The 20,648-nt window shown below is 38.6% G+C and overlaps 2 protein-coding genes across 12 annotated transcripts in view; one reads left to right on the top strand and one right to left on the bottom strand.

Annotated features, from left to right (window-relative positions):
- The window catches only part of trioa (trio Rho guanine nucleotide exchange factor a), a 134,269-nt gene extending 125,497 nt beyond the window's left edge, over window positions 1-8,772 (bottom strand). For 6 of the 9 annotated variants that reach the window (XM_056249624.1, XM_056249626.1, XM_056249625.1 and 3 more), the window contains exon 1: window positions 8,446-8,772. In XM_056249624.1, the coding sequence (XP_056105599.1) occupies window positions 8,446-8,515 (70 nt within the window). In that variant the 5' untranslated portion in view covers window positions 8,516-8,772. The remainder of the gene's footprint in view (window positions 1-8,445) is intronic. The other 3 variants (XM_056249628.1, XM_056249627.1, XM_056249631.1) reach the window with 1 other exon arrangement.
- Window positions 8,773-10,685: 1,913 nt separating this feature from the next.
- Window positions 10,686-20,487, top strand: si:ch211-13c6.2 (uncharacterized protein LOC100000125 homolog). Of its 3 annotated transcripts, none has more exons than XM_056249635.1 (14): window positions 10,686-10,858; window positions 11,015-11,083; window positions 11,215-11,283; window positions 13,268-13,292; window positions 16,016-16,102; window positions 16,523-16,671; window positions 16,758-16,874; window positions 16,975-17,008; window positions 17,089-17,869; window positions 18,030-18,099; window positions 18,850-18,927; window positions 19,018-19,119; window positions 19,202-19,799; window positions 19,995-20,487. In XM_056249635.1, the coding sequence occupies exons 2-14, from the start codon at window positions 11,024-11,026 to the stop codon at window positions 20,219-20,221; spliced, it is 2,397 nt and encodes a 798-aa protein (XP_056105610.1). In that variant the 5' UTR covers window positions 10,686-10,858; window positions 11,015-11,023; the 3' UTR covers window positions 20,222-20,487. The 3 variants fall into 3 exon arrangements, with proteins under 3 accessions (XP_056105610.1, XP_056105611.1, XP_056105612.1); XM_056249636.1 differs by having other exon boundaries at window positions 10,686-10,862; XM_056249637.1 differs by lacking the exons at window positions 10,686-10,858; window positions 13,268-13,292.
- The last annotated feature ends 161 nt before the right edge of the window (window positions 20,488-20,648 follow it).

Genomic DNA, 20,648 nt, shown 5'->3' with positions numbered 1-20,648 from the left:
GTCACTGTTGCTGGTGGTGAACGGGCTTTCAGCAAATTGAAATTTGTTAAAAACTACTTGAGGTCAACAATGTGCCAGGATAGGCTCAACAGTCTTGCTCTTCTCTCCATTGAAAGCCAATTGGCAAAAAAAATGGACTTTCAGGACCTCATCAATGACTTCGCCAGCAAAAAAACACGCCAGTGGGCATTTACTGGGGAATAAACTTCAGTATAAATCATACATTTGAGGAAGCTTTAGCATGCAAGCAATAGAATTTGTTTCATTTTGACTAGTGACAAGTTTTGTTTTAAAACTGACAAGTTTGTGTTTTATTATGAATAGAGCTTTTTGTTAATGTACAAAACAAAAATGGCATGTTTAAGATTTCATTTATGCCTAGAAGTAATAAAGCATATTAAAAATAAATGTTCTCTCAAGCAAAAATCATTTAAGTGACTGTAGACCAGACTATGTGGGGTGGGGTGGGGTGGGGGGTGGGGGGGGGGGGGGGTGGGCGGGGCGGGACGGGGGCCCATAAGGACTGCCTATGCATAGGGCCCGGGATCTTGTGCTACGCCCCTGGATGGAGCACAATGTTCCCTGACCCCCATCTCTAAGGAGCTGTGAGGAGATAAATGGAGTACACAATCTTCTCAAATTAACTATCATATCAGAGGGACATCACAACAAGACGAGAAGGAGAGAGGTGCAGATCGTTCCGTGATACGATACGCCAACCTAGCTGCAACAAGGGAATGTGTAGGCTGTATGGAGTAAAGAGAATGGGCAGAGATGGGATGAGAGAAAAACTGAGCCCAGACACTGGGATGAATCCATAGGGTCTTGACGCTGACTGAATGAGGAACTAGGACAACGTGACGAAAGCAAAAAAGACCTTACAGAGGACCCAAAGTGATGCAGATGTGCTATCCCAAGTTCTCCAAGCACTGATGAACCACCAAATTCACAACAAGCCTACAACCATTGACCCTGATTCTATAATGTTTCTCCATCAAATACAAAGACTTGTGGGTTTGGACGGTTTATAACACTGAAGCAGTGCCACATAAAACTCCATGTAATCACCTAAATTGCATCTGAAGTCAGAAAAATAGAGCAGGATATTTGGATTATGTCTTCTGTAAATGTCTATCTATAGTTAAAAATGTATACTAAATGCAAGATACAAGATACTTCTGCATCTGTTAACTTTATCTGGAACTCTGGTGTGAATCTCCAGCTCTAATATGTAAGAATTAATTTGGGTAACACTTCAGTTTAAGATACAATTCTTAATGGCACACATATTACTAGGATATTAGATGTTTATTAGTTCTTATGAAGCACATATTAATGCCTTATTCTGCATGACCATATTCTACATTCCTTAATAATACCTAAACTTAACTACCTTACCAACTATTAATAAGCAGTAATTAGGAGTTTATTGAGGCAAAAGTCATAAGCCATGTTTCCATCCACTTGTCAATCGAATTATCTGAAGTACGATAAAAAACCTCATGCGAATAAAGCTGGTGAAAGTGTGTTTCCATCCAACGGCTTTAAAGCGGATAAAAACCTGTGCGTAATGACGTCACATGCTGTTTTGCGATCAAATTGGTATATCGAATTGATTTGAGACTTGTTAAGGTGTTTCCATTCATTTTCTCACCGAATTGCACAACATTCAAGCCAACATTTGCGAACAAAGTTTTACTAGGCAAAATGGATCGCACCATAATAACGTTTCCATCCGCGTTTATCGCATAAGCCGTTTATCGATCAAGATAAAATCCGATGAGACCGATCGTATTTAATTTGAGTCGATATTCATGAAATTCAATCGAATTGTACTGTTTCCATAAGGCATTTTTCATTCGATATCACTTAATGCGGATAAAAACGTGTGGATGGAAACATAGCTATAGTTAATAGATAGTTAATAGTGAGAATTGGACCCTAATCTGCATCTGCAACGGGTCAGTTACACATTTTTTTCTCTGTGTTTATGTCAATGTTCAAGACATGTCAACTGTCCGACTTCTTGACACTTGGGTAGATTTCCCTTAGCATTTCACTACGTATTTAGTGTTTCGACATAACCAGATAAAAAGGCTTGTGCTTTATGATTTTTTTGCAATGATAAACTGCATTTGAAATAATTTACTCTAAATTCATCACATCAGCGAGCGAGTCGATTCTCGCCGAAGAACATTGAGTGCCCACCAATGAAAACTGAAGGGTGTGGTTAAGTAATCACTGTCGTAAGGATAAAGAGAGGAAGAGTAGAGTAAAGACACATTTCAAAACAAGGAAAGGATATGGATGGATCATTCTGAGGATGGATGGCATCGACTCAGGTCTCCAAGCGTTTAATGTCTAAGATGGTTCAGGCAATGCCCATACGTATTGTAATGAAAGAACTGGGCCGTGTGTCAGGGGGCTTTTTGAACAGAAATAGGATTCAGGTGTGCTTTTTGAGGGACCGGTTAATACACAAACATGTCTTCGCCACAGTTGTTTTCAAAAAGGGAAGTTGGATTCTACACTATTGTATTCAAACAACAATGCTTTCCTTTTGTACATGATTCCTGACGCTTACAGGGAATGATACAGTCAAAGGTCGCAGCAGCCATGTGCTCTCATATCAATGGCCAAACAGCTGTAATGAAGCACATGGCATGATATAACTATACTTATTATTGCACTGATCTGTGGAATACTTGGTTCTGATTGATTCCAGTGATACAAGGACTTGGAACAATCAATGCACTATTAGAAAATGAATAACAGTTTAGCAGTCATTAAACTGAAAGTAACTGACCAATCAGAATGGCTGATTACTCCATTACTCCAGTGCCACATGTTCCTTGAGAAATCAATCTAATATGCTGATTTGCTGCTCAAGAAACATTTTTCATTATTATTATTATCAATGTTGAAAACAGTTGTGCTGAATATTTTTTGTGGAAACCAACCATGACACATTTTGAGACTCTGATGAATAGAAACTATTCAAATATTTTATAAAATTAAATATAAAAATCATTCTATTCATAAAGAACAGTGTCCATGTTTTATTAGCAGTCCAAGTTAGTATTGTGTAAATACCATGGTAACTGTAGTTTCTGTAAGCTTAGCCCAAAATACCACCAATTCTATATTTTTAATATAATTATAATACTGTTTATTCATCGTGTTACAATGCGTATACATCGTATACAATTTATGTGTATGTTAAGTTAAGTGGGACGATACTTGTGTGTAAGTTAACCATTTGAAAAATAAATTAGCTTGTTTTAAATTCCTAAAAATGTATGTCACAGCTTATGGCGCTTTTCCACTGCATGGTACAGTACGGCTCGGTTCGGTACGGCTCACTTATGGCGCATTTCCACTGCATGGTACGGTACGGTACGGTACGGCTCGCTTTAAATGGTACCTGGTCTGTTGAGGTTCCAAGCGTACCGTACCGATACTAATGGCGCTTTTCCACTGCTGGTACGGCTCGGTTCGGCTCGGTATGGTTCGACTCGGCGCGGAACGGTTCGGCTCGCTTCGCTTTTCCACTGCGTGGTACGACTCGGTACGGCACGGTTCGGTTCGCTTTAGCTCGGTTGCTTTTCCACCGCAGTTAGTACCCCTTCAAAGTGGGTTGGACTGATCGTTATTTTGTCCCTACACTGTTTGTAGGTCCGGTGATAGCCGTGTGCGGCTAAGCCGTGTGCGGCTACATTTTAGTACCGGTACGGTACGCTTGGAACCTCAACAGACCAGGTACCATTTAAAGCGAGCCGAAGCGAGCCGTACCGTACCGTACCATGCAGTGGAAAAGCACCACAAGTGAGCCGTACCGAACCGAACCGTACCGTACTATGCAGTGGAAAAGCGCCAAAGCGTGCCATACCGAACCGAACCGTACCGTACTATGCAGTGGAAAAGCGCCATAAAATGTGACGTGAAAACACTACAGATCACTGATTGGTCAGACAGACAGAATCGTCACTATCAGCGTCATTGTATTTGCGACACGAGACACTAAACCCACTAGATTTAAATAGCCAGTAGACAACAGCCTCCGCTGTAGCACCTGTTTTAAAACTACTTGGTTGACTTGCTTGAAGAAAAAAGAAAGAAAGAAAACTTCCATAAAAAAGAAATGACTGAATCGTGGTCAGTGGACGAAGTGCAGTCGTTCGTCTCGTTGGTTGCCGAGGAGCGGATAAACTATAACGGTCCGACTATAATCCCACCCACTTTGAAGCGGTACTAACTGCAGTGGAAAAGCAAACCGAGCTAAAGCGAGCCGAGCCGTGCCGTGCCGAGCCGAGTCGTACCAAGCAGTGGAAAAGCGAAGCGAGCCGAACCGTGTCGCGCCGAGCCGAACCGTACTGAGCCGTACCAGCAGTGGAAAAGCGCCATTAATGACCTTGGAAAAATGTGTGTCCCATGGCCAAACCAGAACTACTGCATTAACCAATGTTAACTAATCGAACCTTATAAAGTGTTACCAACAGAACTAATGCCAATAGTCGACTTCTTCAGCAATAACACAAATACATGCACACCCAGTTTCTCTATTAGACATATTTTACCCCTCACCCTCATTTTGGCCCTTATTCTGTCTTTTTTGCTTCTCGTCTGCCCTCTCTTCCACTAACTATGTCCCTCATTTTCTCAGGATGATCCCGCATCGGCCCAAGTGATTTACTGTCGGAAGCTGTCTTGGCGTCTCTCTCTCTACAGTTGAATAAGTAGGATCTTCTTGCGCTGTGCCAGGAGACAGAGGGGGCAGCGAGTGCACCATTCCTAACCCAGCGAATGTAGGTCAAAACGACCTTTCCCTACCACACATGGAGACAGAGAGAAGAGCCGAACAAGAAACTGAAAAAAAGATGAGAGGGAATAGATGGCCGTGACACAACAGAGACATAGAAGGAGAAAAGGAGAGAGAGAGAGAGAGAGAGAGAGAGAGAGAGAGAGAGAGAGAGAGAGAGAGAGAGAGAGAGAGAGAGAGAGAGAGAGAGAGAGAGAGAGAGAGAGAGAGAGAGAGAGAGAGAGAGAGAGAGAGAGAGAGAGAGAGAGACTAGGGTGAACGGGCTGAACGCAGGGACGATCCAGCTGGGGTGGTGGTAACAGTCAACGACAGAAAATGTAACTCCTCAATGCTAACCACATGACGTCTGAGTGTCAGAAAAATTCATCTAACGCTACAGAGAGAAAAAAGAGCCACTGCCAGGCCACCAAAAACTACTAGGGGGCCTATTAGCCAAGGACAAAGGCACCATCAAAATCAACAGAAGAGCAAGTTAGCACACAATGCGAAGTTCAAAAAAAGTTAAGGAAAGAGAAAGAACATAAAACTATGACTTTAACAATAAGAGGGATTATTCTATGAACAAAAGACAGGCATTTTAAAAGGGTTTTCACAGTGATGCCGTAGTATAACCATTTTTGGTTCGCCAAATAACCTTTAAGTAAACAGTTTTAACCCTTTTTTTTTCTTAGAGTGAACATTTCAAAATAATTTCTTCCACTATAAAGAACCTTTTGTGCAATGGAAAGATTCCATGATTCTGTTAAAGTTTCTTCGTGGAACCAGATGCCAATAAAGAACCTTTATTTTTAAGAGTGAAGGACATTAAATGTGTCTTTTTTTGACCCCTATAAAGGTCTGTTTGTTACAGTACAGTACATTAAAATGCCTTCTTCAAACCCTGTTTAATATTGGGCAACTATGATTTGCAATGCAGAAAACAAAGACGAAATCACAGAATACAGTTATAAAAATGGAATGTACAGTTTAACGTGGAATGTCACAGAATTCTGCAAATTTTGGATGAATAAATCAAAAGAATTGGGGGGAAAAATTATAAATATATATTTCCTATTAATGTGCTGTGGCCACTATAAGACACTAGGTGGTCAAGAAATTTGCATAAGAACATTTTCATGAACGAATTGTGATTCATCCAATAATTTTCATACTAATATTTATTCTACATTTAAGAAGATCTAGAAACAACTGAAAACCAAACATTCGCAAAAAATCTCATACTCTGTGTGGCCTGTTAAGACGAAATTTTATATTACATCTTAAAGACGCAGAGGTTTATATGTACAGATAATAAAGGTGTTTATTAGGTCTGAACTGGTTTTGAAGATGGTACACTTAGCTTTGCTTGCTTGCTAGAGGACTTTGCTTGGCTCGCAAAAATTACACACTTCACCTTTAGAGCCAGCTGTCAAAAACATGCATTGGTCTACTGTATATTTCTTCATGACTTTCAAATAAATGAGTCTAGAATGTTCTTTCTGTATTTGATGAGCAACACTCACATATTAGACGACAAACCTTAAGAACAACAAAAAGCCACTGATGAAGTCAACAGAAAGTGTGGCAGAACTTTTCCGAATCATTATATATAAATAACTTCAGATGTGAACGAGTGAAAATTGTGAAGATCTGCTCAGGCTCACAGAAAGAAAATCATTTCCGGCAGCCATTACTCCAGTCTTCAGTGTCACATGATCCTTCAGAAATCATTCTAATATGCTGATTTGGTGCTTATAACATTTTTTATTACTATCATTGATGAAAACATAATTGGTGTATCAAGAAGATTCATTTCTATGGCATGTAGACGGATGATGAACACCGGGTCAAAGTGTTTAGTGAGTACAGGGGTGAGGAGGTGGAGTTAGAGACAGTCTATGAGCTGATGCATGTTCAAACATGATGGTACACAGATATGTGCAAAGTGGGTATTAATATTTAACAGTAACGTAGTGGCTATGCTAAAAACAAGAAAAATGTTTAAAACCAAAAGCCTCTTGAGAGGTTACTGAAACAACCAAAGATTTCCGGTGTGAAATCTGCAAGATACAGTACTTCCCATTGTGGTTTCAGAAACCCAAAACAAAACCACTACGCTCGTATCTCAAGAGGGTAGTGTCATTTGTGTTGAAACTGGTGTAACTTATCATAATACTTTAAAAACAACTTAATAAATCCTTTTAGACCCATCTAGTGTCTTGAAGACTTAAGGTTATACCCAACATGAAAAACTGTTTTAACCAGTATAAGCTGGTTTAAGGTGGTCTCTCAGCCTGGCCAAGCTGGTGTTCATTTGGTTTAACCAGCAAATGAACCGGTCAAATAGAACGACCAGCTAAAATGTGTCCAAAACAGCTTGAAACCAGCTTAGGCTGGTTTGAGATGGTTGTTTTCAGTAGGACAGGACTTCGTGACCTAGTCTTGGACTGAATATTTCCTGAATGCATTATGCAGAGGCATTAAAAAGAGTCTTGTGAATGATTAACTGGGCTTGCAGATGAAAGTCCTGCTATCAGAATGAACAACAAGATGTGTCATATATCTGATTTACAAGCCTGTATACATCATCATCAGATAGCTATTAATTAAATCAACCACATTACATCATCACTAACATAAAAGCAATCTAATATTTGATTAAAATTAATATGATATTTCATAAGCTGGTCCAAGACAGAAGGTAATTGTGTCATCAATCTTTCTAGAATAGCTTTGCTAATTTAGCAACCAAATGCTACACGAGTTAATAAGGTTACAGATTAATCCTGTTTTCAAGCTAAATCTGGCCGAAATAACCGCTATCGCGTCTGTCACTATCTTTTACGTGAATAACGATAGCATGATTTGAAGTGCTGAGGTATTTAATATTTTTAACCTCTTTCACCACCTCAATCTATCACACCATGCTAACGAGTTAGCAGGGAGTTGGAGTGCCACGCCAGGTCATTGTTTACATTGCTGACTACCTTCGATTCTCAGATTCGTCGGATCGCTCATAAACTACTGATTGTCTGACTAACTGATAGTCTTGTGTTTATAAATAACGGCATTTTATTTATCCGTTCAGAAATGGATCATTAAAAAGTAGCATAAAGGGACTGACACTTTGAATTTACTTCATTTCCTATGGCTGCCTCAGAATCAAGATAAAGAGTATGGAGATGATAATAGACAATAAGGGGTTTTGTGGGTAAAATCTGTGTATCTGGGAGTATAACTGAATTTATTTATTCATGTGGCCTGCAAAACACTCCAGCTAACCTTATATTTCCAGCCACGAGCCCATATGTTGCACGATTGACCCACATAAATTGAACATAATGATATTTTACTGACAAAGCAGTTAAAATCCATAGGATGTGATTGTGATTTCTGTAATTATGCTGCTAAAATCTTTAACCAACGGGCACAAATGACTGGAGCTAACGACACAACCAACTGATATTTCTCCAGCTAGGTTGTCATAAACCACATTTTCAACCTAACGCTGGTTGTCAAAACCAATATTATAGAGATTTTTGCACTTGATGCATTATTTATGGTAGAAAAAAAGACTGCAAATGCCCAGTGCGACCCAACCTCCCCACCCGAACAATGTCCCGCAGCCTCGCGAGTTTCGGGCTTACCAGATTTGAAGAACGTCGCTATATCGGCCGCGTCCTTAGCCGCCTCCTCGGCCCCTTCCCCCGAGCTCATGGCTGTGGCGAAAAACACAAAAAACTAATATCCAAATCTAAAGTTGCTCTTTATTTTCCCCACAGGCAGAGGGATTTAGAAAAGATGTCCGCCCCTGTGTCTGAGGAATGATCTGACACGGACGGGAAAGGATCACTTCTGAGTGCTGTGGAACATCACAAAACCTCCTCCATCTTGGATAACACAAATTACTAATAGCGCCGGCCGGCGGCTCTCCCGAGTGTAGCTGAGACTGGAGTCAGAGAAGACTACCGGGGGCGGGAGTTTGCTTCAGAAAAAGCAGCCTTTCCCTTTCCAGTGACCTTAACTGGGTCCTCAGGGGGCCCATAATGATTTTTTTGGTAGAATATGATGGAATTCGAAACATCCAATTTTCCTTGGCACTTCAAAGACTCTTCGTGATAGATCATATATTCATTAGAAATGTGTTTTGATGTGCAAAAATGTCTTCTTGGAATTGATTCTCTCAAACCTAAATTGAAAGTTGTTACTGTAACATTGAATGAACACCCAAAAATGAATGAACACACACATTTTAAAATGAATAAACACCCACATTTACACTATTATATTTTACACAATATTGTATCTTATTTGTGTGTGTGTGTGTGTGTGTGTGTGTGTGTGTGTGTGTGTGTGTGTGTGTGTGTGTGTGAGTAAGAGAGAGAGAGAGAGTATCTTATTTGTGTGTGTGAGAGTTTGTGTGTGTGTGTGTGTGTGTGAGAGAGAGAGAGAGAGAGAGAGAGAGAGAGAGAGAGAGAGAGAGAGAGAGAGAGAGAGAGAGAGAGAGAGAGAGAGAGAGAGAGAGAAAGTATCTTATTTGTGTGTGTGTGTGTGTGTGTGTGTGTGTGTCTATATGTGTGTGTGTCTATATGTGTGTCTACATGTGTGTGTCTGCATTTCTGTGTGTGTGTGTGTGTGTGTGTGTGTGTGTACTGTTGTATTTTGTTTATTTTATTTATTGTCTGGTTTTTTACATTTGGACCCTGTGTCTGTAATAAAGTTTGCTGATGATGATTATTTTCCCTCATATTGTCTTCAGGTAATTTCTGGCTCATTTTCAATAAAGGTACATTTTAGGCCTATAAATTTTCTTCTATAAGACCACCACATGGCAACAAAAACCACTTTAGTACTTTCCTAAACACCTATAAACACCAAATTGGATTATTGAAACAAATGTGAAATGTCACATGGAAATGTATGTGAAATACACAATTTCTTTATTTGTGAACTACACGTGAATGGAAATGTGAAAGTGAAATGCCAAAAGTGATTGAAATCCGGTAACAATTTTTTACTGTAATTATCCCATCAACATTCAATTAATATATTTTTTTTATCATGATACACATTGGGACCTGGATTTAGTCCTAGATGAGGTCTCATAGAGGTTTTAGATCTGTAATCATTTTTATGGGTTTTTATTGCAGGTCAAATCTAACTCAAAGATCACAGGTGGGTGGGCACAGTCTTAGATCATAGGAAAGTTACAAGGTTTCCCGATATGGATATACACATAGACTAATTTTCAAGTTCGTCTGTTTTTCATAATTCTCCCAATCTTTTGGCTTTTTGTATTAAATTGTAAAAGAGAGGCAGAGAGGTATATATTTCTGTTTGTCAGTGAGTGGATTTACTGTAGCCTACTGTATTTTCACTATAGCCTCTGGCGAATGTCATAAAGCATACACTTATTGAATCACACCGACCCCTGCTGGGTAAAACTGTATGTGCATTGGGTAGCATTCTTCAGATAACCTGTTTTTTGGGAACGAGCACGTGTGTTGAATTTCATCATAGCCTACTGTTCCAGGCTCGGTTTTGTCCCAAACCTGTATGACTTTTGTTCTGTGGAAGACAAAATAATATATAAGACAGAAGAGTCTCAGTCACCATTCACTTTCATTGTTTGCTTTTTATTGTGAATGGTGACTGAGGCTGTCAGTTCCTAACACTATAACATATAGTGTTAGTTAGACATAACATCTAATTTTATGTTCTAGAGAAGAAGAAAAAAGGCCATACAGGTTGGGAACAACAAAATGATCTTAGTTTATTTTATTATTATTGTTTGTTTTATTTTTTCTTTATTTTATTTTACGAACTATTCGCACCCATCCACTAGGTGGTACAAACGTTTTTGCAGAAAATATAATTTCACCACAGAAGAAGCCAAGGATGAAAGAAGTGGCCTAACGTAAAAATTGGATTTCACAAAATTTTGTTTGTAACTTCACTTTAATATCACTGTTCAAGGAAATAGTTTTGTGTTGGGGGAATTAAAAGCGCAGATCGCTATTTCGTTAATCTATCGCTAATTCTTGCGGGCGAGGCGTTACAGTAGGTGCGTCGAAATTTTTATTACGTAGACGTGTATGAAATGTGTGATGCATCTAAATTGAATAATGTTTTCTGCACTGTATTAATCTCGCACGACTGTCTAAGAACATATTATGCGCTTAGCTCCCTATAAAACAACATTGTGTCTTATTTTAGTTTGCAGAGATGTCTGATTTGCTGACCGTGTACGACGATGACCAGGCCAACACCTTCATCGACTGCATGGTAAATCCGTCTTATTTTGACCATAGTGCTCACAAACAGATAGTAATGTTCATCCTGTTTATTATAACTTTATGTAAATGCATTGATGTGACTATTCTAGACAAATAATATTGATCATTTTCGTTCCTCAGATATGCGATAAAAGAATAAGGGGCGAAACTCATTACAAAATCCACGTGACTACACTGCAACATTTGAAGGTAAGGAGAGAAAATCCAGTGTAGTGTCTGAATGAATATCAAAAATTGACCACCAAATTTAGACAATTTAAAATGATTTCCGACGGATCACGTGACACCGAGGAAGCCTGGAATAATGGCTGCTGTTTTTCTCTGTATTTTTGAATGTAAAAATTTGTGTTTAGGCTATATAGCAGTAGTATTTCTGTTTTTTATGTAAGTATTATTAATGTTTTTAGTAGTTTTAGACTATAATACTTGATTGTTTGTCTTTTGTTTTATTCACTATTCTGCTTCATTCAACTTTAGGACTTCTAAGGAATAGAGATCAACCAGCAAACAACATTTTACCTGTTTATTTCCTTTGTCTCGGACACTGTATACAGGTTATGACCTTGTACATGGGTTATTCTGCATTGCTTTACCAGTCCCAAAAACTACTCAATCTTCTTTAAAGCATATTAGGATGAGTTGTGTGGACACGGGGCTATTTTGGAGTCTGTTCGAGGACATTTCTTTATCTTTACCAATAAGCAACAGTATGACCACAAAGACGTCAGAGACCCCAGCGTCCTCTTTCAAGGACACTTTTCTAGGTCCACTTCTGGTTCTTTTAAAAAGGATTCAAGTGTGAAAACATCCTGAGATACCAGTTGCCAGTTACATAACATTTTGAAGACCAAATACACTCTACCATTTTATATGTTTATCTTTCTGCTTTAACAAGGGTTTCGATCACGTGGATCTTCAGTCTCCTGAATGGATGGTGCTGCTTGAAACAATATATTCTTGTACACTTCTGTACGTTTGAGAAGGTTCAGAAGCACTATAACATTTGTTTATTTTTGTAGTCTGAGGGCATCCTCAAACTACTTCACTTCATCGGCACAAAATTGTGCTGTAGTTTGTCAGACGACAGCCAGTGCGGTTGTTGGTGGTGCAACAAGATGATGTGCTTCCTTTCAAGACTGATTAATGACCATTGGATGCATGTTGCATACTAAAATGGCAAGAGTTGTGAAAATCTGTGAGTTCCAGTCTGTTTGGCTGGCCACAATGCGAGAGTCAGACTGCACAGGTTGCAGTAAAGAATGTTCACAAGGAAGAACTTGTTGCATTATTTTTCCAAAGTTTGTGACATTCGTGACAAATTTTAATCTTTGAAAGTTACTCAAAGGTTTTGTATGAGGCATTTTGTAGCAAGTAAACAAGCAATCTTCGAGCACAAATATATTTTGTTTATGCCTGGGAAATAGGTAGTACTTACAACTTTTGGTCAAATGGAAATTCTGGCCATCAATTCTTCTTGCATAATTTCTTTTTTGTATGTTATAACTTCCACATGCTGTCACTGTCGGTTCATTGGGTTCTGGACAGAAAGGATTTTACCTACTGGATTGTAGGTTATCCAAAAATGTATTCTGTTATTTCACTTAGAAATTTCACTCTTTTTTTATAAATTAACACAAGTTCTACCTGAATAAATATTGCACTGAATCCTGCATAAATCCAAGGACACATTTTCATGTTTTTTTTCTAGTCTTTGACTTAAGTACATTCTCACTAGACTGTTCAGAACTTTGTTTTTACACTTTTGTGGCACATTACTCTTCAACTTTTATAAAATTCCTCATTATTTCATCTCATCAACAAGTGAAACCCAACCTTGTGGATTGCTTCTGGAAAATTTGGATTCCTTATTCCACACACATTATGATGTCCATACTTTTGGTTCTTCAACCTTTAACTTTTCTTCAGAGTGATGCACAATACTGGTCCCATGGAGCTCCTGGGGTTAAGTGCCTTAATCAAGAGCCCAATGATGAAAGAAGGTCTCCCCTTCTGGGGTTTGGACCATCAACTATCTCAACACTCTTTGTTGCTTTGTCATTATTAACTTCTGTTTACTTTATTTCAGTATTGCAAGTAACTCCTATGAAGTGATCATAAGTAAAACGTATAATCATCTGTCCCTGTTTTTCCTCCACTGTTTATCTCTTCAAAGAAAGAGGAGTCCTATGCTTCACAGGGTAAGTAGTAAAAATCACAACTTTGTGATACAATCTTTTTTTTTTCTTAAAGTTATCCCAATTGTGTTCAGTAAAAAAATATCACGTTTTGTTCAGACAGAGTTGGAATCAGTGTAATAAGATTATACTAAGGGTGTTTTCACACTTGGGAGGTTTGGTTCGATTATAACTAACTCTGTTAGTGCGGTTCATTTAAATAAGTGTGAACGCTGGCATCTGAACCCTGGTGCCACCAAACAGGCGGACCGTGAACCACATTTTCAGGTGCAGTTCAACTGAAATATGAACACAACATGGACCAAAGACATCTAAAAGATCCAAAAACTCAAGCATACCTGCTTCTTCTCGTCATAGTCCCGATGTTGTCCATTACAGTTCAGTACAGGCATTGGAACCGCGTCTCCTTGCAGCAGATCTTCGTTTATGTGTGTGACTGGAATTCTTTGTGCTGTTTTGACTCTTTTCCACATTTTCTAAGCTGTTTGTGCATTCTCAGCTGGTAAAAATACTCCCATAAACACACATACAACAAGTGCATTTAGTCCAGCACACAGCATTGTTTCAAATGTTCAGTAAGTCCTGTCACAAAATATACTGTATGTCATAAAAGCTCTCCAATCAGACCTTATACCTTTTGTTTTATAGCTTTAGGTTCAGTGTTAAAAATGACAGTGTGAACGCTAAGCGAACCAGGACTAAATGTATAATTTTCTTTTTTGGAGGCACCAGAAACTGAACTACAAGTGTGAACACACCCAAAGTGTCCCAGAATTGTATTTATTTGTAATTGATTTGAGGTTATATTGACATTTTAATGTGCTTAGAAGCACAATTCTGTATCCTATCAGGAAATTCAACCGAAATCTCAAGGAGATTGTAAGTATTCAAATTGTCAGGTATCATTCCATAGGTCAGGTAGGGTTTCCATTGAGGAAGATGTCCTTCTGCCATCAAAATATATGGTCGTCAAACTCGCAGGATTCACCACTGATGATAGGAATCATCACAAGAAAGAACTGTTTGGTTTTTTCTGAAGTAATATGAAGACCTAGCTGATATAGTTTTGTTGGCAGTCAGCTGTGGATTTGAAGATGAAGAAGAAACAGAAACTTGTTGGAATCACACAGAACCGGAATGCATACGTGGATTTTTATGGATGTAGTGAAACCATGAAATTTTCAAGAGACAGGAATAGAATAAGATGTGAATCTATTTCAGGAATGTAGCGGGGAAGTGGGTGACTTTTTTGGCTTTAGGTGTAAGGCATGAAGCGGAATTTGCGATGTATATCCTAGTGAAATGGCTTCTCGAATGAGGGAAAAAATTTAGGGCGGGACTTGAGTTTGTCTATCAGGAATTGATTGGACCGTTGTCGTTTGCTAATTGCAAACGTTTCATGCGAGTGACATGTTGCTGGAGGGGAAGGATTGAAACTCGTCTGGCTGTTGGACACCCTTATTGGCCAGCCTTCTCTTCTCTGACGACAAGTACATCAGTGCAATGTCACTGTGAGGGGGCCGTTTTTTATTTAAAGATTACAAATGCACATTTAAAAAAAATTATGTGCACAGATAAATCATTTTCAATAAACACTGCAACATTCAAAAAATGGTGACATAAGAACTACATCTGAACAATGAATTCATGGTTTGCCTCGTCGTTCATGCCATCCAGTAATTTTTTTCCCACCGTATTTATTTAAATGTGCAATGTGGGATGAATTTGTACTTTTCCCCACACCCCAAAATACAGTATACATGCTGGATTAGCACAATGCTTCCAGTGTGCTCAGCAGATTTTCTTACTTTTTTTATTTCACTTTCATAGTGTCCCCTTTTATATCTGTGATTACCAAAGGAGGCATTGAGGACTAGAGAAGCAAGTATGCCATACATATTATGTGTATGGACAGATTCCCAGGTGGATAAGTTTGGATTTCTACAGCATCTTTCAGACTGATCTCAATCCTGGGATACTGTTTTGCCATAGCGATGTGAGAAAGCTAGTACAACGGTTGTACCAGCTCATCACCTGTGCAAAACCTGTTTCTTGCAGTGCGCAAAGATGCTTTTCAGCATGACTTTGCTGTGAAGTTACTGGACTTTGATGTTGGAGGATGTTGCCCAAAGCTTCTTAGATTCTAGAGATCTGAGATACCATATGGATCCTTGAGTGGATGGCACAATTGAGTAATGCTTCAGCATTACTTAACAATTTGAGACCAGTTTGTCTTTCACCAAGTGATGTCGTTTATGATTGCTGAACATTAGACGGCCTCCCATGGATTTTCATGAAATGTGACGTTTCAGCAGAAATAAATGGAAATGTCCTTTAAATATTGGTAAGAAGGATAACAAGAACTTTTTCACCTGAACAGAGGCCTCGAGTCTAAATCAGCTTCTACTTAAACAGAAATGGTGTTCATGAAAATGAACTATCTTTTACTGTTTGATAGTAGGTCAATTGGAAACAATTTTGGAGGAATCTTCATCGAATTTCATTCAAATTTGTATTCCTCTGGTACAAACTGCTTATAAAAAGCATTATGCTTGAAAATGCACCTTTTTTGAACGCGGTGGTCATATTTCAGACATTTTGTGTTACTTAGAAGATTCTGCTGCTGTAGAAGAATTATATGAACTTTCAGACATAAGACTATGTTTTTTGTATATTTGTAACCTTTTGAAATGAACATGTTTTATGAGCTTATTCTGTTCTTATAGGAAAGATTCCGAGACAACCTCCACTGCCGGAATGGACAGATATCATAGAATATTTGAAATACCTGAAACTTGATGAGCCCATTATTGGTAAGATGACTTAATCACCAAAACTGGTTAGGATACCATTGAAATCATGATGATTAAAACAGTCTTAAAGGGATAGTTAACCCTATAATGAAAGTTTAGTCATCATTTACTCACCTCATGTCTTTACAAATCTGTATGGTTTTCTTTATTTTGTAGAACACGAAAAAAGATATTTGGGAAAATGTTTTGGAACTGTTTTCGCCCATACAATGGCAGTCAATGGGGTCCAAAATAACACTGGAATTTGGTCCCCATTGACTTTCATTATATGGCCAAAACCAAATACAGAGACGTTTTTCTAAATATCTTCTTTTATGTTCCGCAGAAGAAAACTAATCATGAAATGGCATGAGGTGAGAGAAATGTTCATTATTGGGTGAACTATTCATTATTTCACAATTGAATAATTTCTTTGTTCAGGTCTCGGCTCCCTGAGACAGATCCCAGATCATGTCACTGACGATGGCAAAGGCGTGTTAAAATACAAGTGCCGATTGTGTGCCGTTGATATGGACCTTTTTAGTATGGTGGCCCACGTCGTTGGACGCAAGCACCGGCAAAAATACTTGGTATGGTGGCATTTTTCCTCCTTTTACTTTTACTTTTATTCTGTTCAGAGTAAAATAAAGTGGTTACATTAGATCTGTCTTACCAGGAACTGAAAAGGCCAGACTTGGTGACATGGCATGACAGCGCACAGAAACAACCAGGTCTCGTTGCCAGAGCAAAAGCTGCAGTGGTCGAAAAGCAGGAGGGATGGGGAACGCCAGTGGTATTAACATCTTAGTTACTTATAAAATTAATTATTTTTAATAGTTTTATATTAAACATCTAGAAATATGATTTACTATTCAGCTGTAATTTCATTTCAGGCACTCAGAAGAGACGTATTTCCAAATTTCCAAGGTAAAATTTTGACTTTTTAAACTTTTTCATACAGAATTCCAGTTTGTGTAAAATTGTAAACACAATTTTGTACCTTACAGGAAGAGATTTACCTCCCAGTGTTCATGAACAACCCTACTATGGACGAGACTCTAGCAGGGAGTCACCTTTGGCAGAAGATAAGATTCATAAACAGGCGTACTTAGAAGAACAGGGAAGACCATATTATATTGACGAAAATTATGACCATTATGATAGACCTAATCCAGATGATGCAGTCCACCAGCAATCCTATCCAGAAGGAAACCGACATCAACAACCATATGAAGAAGCCGACATTCGAGGAAGAGGCTTACGAGGGGATAATTATCCTGAAAGAGCTGAAAGAGAAATGCATACTAGGCCCTATGCAGACCAGGGTGCAAGGAGACTTCGAGAAGACTATGAAGACGTTCTTGGCCAAGGACAGTTCTCAAGAGGTGATAGACTTGTGTCTATAGATGTCCAAGAGAAAGTTTATAATGAAGGCATGCCAAGAAACCGATTTAATGACAAAGACCTCCGAATCCAGCGCCCTGGAGAATCTGAATATCAGGCTGAGCAAATGGAATATAGAAGATACGCAACTTATGAAGAGGAAAAGCCTGCCACGAATCCCATGCCAATGCATGGAAAAAGCTTTCATGACGAGGAGAGAAGAGGGACTGTCAGAGAATTGCCCAGAGGGCCTTGGGACAAAGCTAATGAGATGCAAGGTTATCCCCACATGCTTGAGCCCAGAGATCCAAGAGCATATTCCCAGGAAGCTGTTCCCGCTAAAAAGAAAAAGAAGAGCAGATTCTCTGATGCAACCACAGAGGAAATAGCACTCGCACATATGAGGTGGCTTGTTGGATCATTTCATAGTCACATTCAGAAAATCATAAACTTTGTTGCACAATGTTATGAAATTTGATGCAATTATTAGTATTTTTACACCCATTTGCATTAGTCTGTTGTCTTTAATTGTATTTTGTTTTGTCTTTTACAATTCTCATTTTAGACATTCAAAAAAAAACATCCAAAAAGAGAAGTCAAGAGGAGCACAGATCAGAGCAAAACATCCACCTCCGGTAAAACTGCAAAGCCACTAAACCCTTGGGTTTACACACAAAAACAAGTATATTGAGAATTTAAGATAACTTGTTTTAAATGTGTTGTATAGGTATTTTTTACTTGACTCATTAAGTGCGTTTACATGCAGTTTGATTTCATTTAGCCTAAAGCAATAACTTTGTTTAGTTAAAATATGTATACATGTATGTATACAACAGTCTGTTTCTGTGAAGTCCGACTAATGGTGTGGTAATATTTAGTGTTATTCAGTGAATTTTCACGGTCGAATTGGAGTCCATGTGATTGGGAATTTTGCCTAAGTGTGAAAAAAAAATTCCCCACACAGATTTTGCAACGGGTTCACGTAAATTTGTCAAGTTGACCAACAGAAATATGCTCTGTTTGAAAGGGACTTCTGTGTGAACTGCGCTTCATACACCACTACACTATTGATAGCCAATGGGTCTTTTTTGTTAGTGAAATTTCGCTATTTTGCACCTTGACAGAAATAGATTGTGATTTGTAGCTTGTGCTTGTCCAGCATGTACTGTATACATATTAACCAGACTACAATTGGCTTTAACTGTCTTTGTACATGCAAACGTATTTAATATTTCAAATATTCAACCAAGCATTTTGTCATACTGTATATCCTTTGACAGACTGTAGCTTGACTACGCAAAAACTCGCTATAACTGTGTATGTAATTGTACTTGGTGTTCGTTGGAATTCTCATGTTGTTGTTTTTTGTATTCCTCTCTATACAGTCATTCAATAACCAATTTGTGGACCCTGGAAGTGTATCCCATCTTGATCCAAAACATGAAAACGTTCTGGACATACTTGTGAGTGCAGAATATTTGACCAACATGAAAAAAAATAATTTACTAGATAGACTGGAGTTTTCATTTGAACATATTCTTTTTAAATTACAGAGTGACATCCAGATCGAAAATATGGATGACGCCAGATTTCTTAAAGAAAAGTTGTGCACAGTTTTGAAAGAGTTCCAAGCAAAAAAATCCGGAACCGCTGGGGTAAGCACAGTGTTATCTTTTAAGAATCATTCTCATTTAATTTGGTCTAAATAATTATCTTTTTGTTGTCTTTCATCTAAAGGGCCCATCTTCACAATCTGTCGGTGATCACAGAGGGGTAAAGCAGACGGAGCAACGCAGAGATGCATATAAAGACCCAAGGGATGATCCAGATGGCATGTATTCAGAAAACAGGGGTTTCCAAGAGATCAGACGATATGAAAACGATCCCAGAAGTTTCCAGGAATCCAGACAATATGGAGATGACCCTAGAGATTTCCGAGAGGTCCGACAAAGTGAGGATGACCCCAGAGCTCATAGAGAGACCAGACATTATGAAGATGATTACAAGGAGCCAAACCGATTTGACGGTTATCCCAGTGGTCTTCAAGAAGCAAGGCCGTACGCTGATGATCCCAGAGGATTTCAAAAGTCAAGGTTACAAGAGAAACCTAAAGGTCTTCCAGAGAGGAGACAATATGATGATGATCCTAGAGAACAGGAACAACGTTACGAAGAATATTCAAGAACTTCCAGAGAAGAAGCTCCAAGAAGAACTCAAGAGACAAGATATTATGAAGACGATTTCAGAGGCTTCGGAAATGTGGATTCTGAAAGAAGACGTTCATTTGAGCATTTTGAGGGCAGAGGCCCTGCAGGTGTTGAGAGAGGTTTTCAAGGTAAACTAACACCCAGATATCATAGGGCAAACTAGTCTTCCTGTGGAGCAGATGATAATATTACAGTATTTCAAAGTGTTTCTAAGAATTTCTAACCATTTTTCCCCCCCACTTTTTGAACTAGTATAATTTTTTTGCTGTTGCTTCATTCGTCATGATCTCCTGATTGATTCTTCCTGATTATCCTGTTTTCAGAGAGCTTTGGAAAGCCTCCTGGTAACTTCCCACCAAGTTCTCATCAAGAAGAAGGAAGGATGCATGTCGGGAGAGCACAGCACAGGTCCCATCAGAATGACAGTCAAGCTGGCGATGAACCGTACGACCCGTTCCAGCCATCAGCCTCACCACCTCCAGAAGCGAGCACCTCCACCAGTCTTGACAAGATTGCCTCAACTCTTCTGGAGCTTGTGGCTCGTAGATAGAGTTAAGCTGATGAGTCGGATACTTCATGATGTGATATGGTTTTAGCTTAACAATAGCCTACAGTGATCGATCTTCCAGTAAATACTGTTATACTGTTTTCTGCTATTTTTCAACTACTTTTCAGTTTGTCTTGTTAAGATTTGTAGCCTAGTTTATATTGTCTTTTTAGTTTGGTTTGTCTATTGTGAAATTGTAATGGGTTTAGTTGAAATGGTTTGATTAGAAAGTTGTTGATTTAAAAAAAAAAAATAAACAGTTCAACCCAGTCTTTTTGAATTTTTTTTTAATCAGTATTTTATTTTATTAAATAAACATTGGTTGTCTATGATATAACAATGGTTTTAGTGCCATCATTTCAAACAGTGCTGAAGTGCCAAAATTTGTAAATTAAGGTCACATTCACATTTTTGTGAATTATTTCTTCAG

Source organism: Rhinichthys klamathensis, unplaced genomic scaffold (genome assembly GCF_029890125.1).
Source record: "Rhinichthys klamathensis goyatoka isolate OS25496 unplaced genomic scaffold, OSU_Roscu_1.1 h1tg000060l_1, whole genome shotgun sequence".
In the NCBI taxonomy this organism is placed as follows: Eukaryota; Metazoa; Chordata; class Actinopteri; order Cypriniformes; family Leuciscidae; genus Rhinichthys; species Rhinichthys klamathensis.
This window is presented reverse-complemented; position numbering and strand designations above follow the sequence as displayed.

Excerpts from the sequence above, each read along its gene's own strand:
- si:ch211-13c6.2 (XM_056249635.1), top strand. The coding sequence starts at position 11,024 with ATGTCTGATTTGCTGACCGTGTACGACGATGACCAGGCCAACACCTTC. Across the intron at positions 11,284-13,267 it reads CTACACTGCAACATTTGAAG|AAAGAGGAGTCCTATGCTTC; the intron begins GTAAGGAGAGAA and ends ATCTCTTCAAAG. Across the intron at positions 17,009-17,088 it reads CGTATTTCCAAATTTCCAAG|GAAGAGATTTACCTCCCAGT; the intron begins GTAAAATTTTGA and ends TGTACCTTACAG.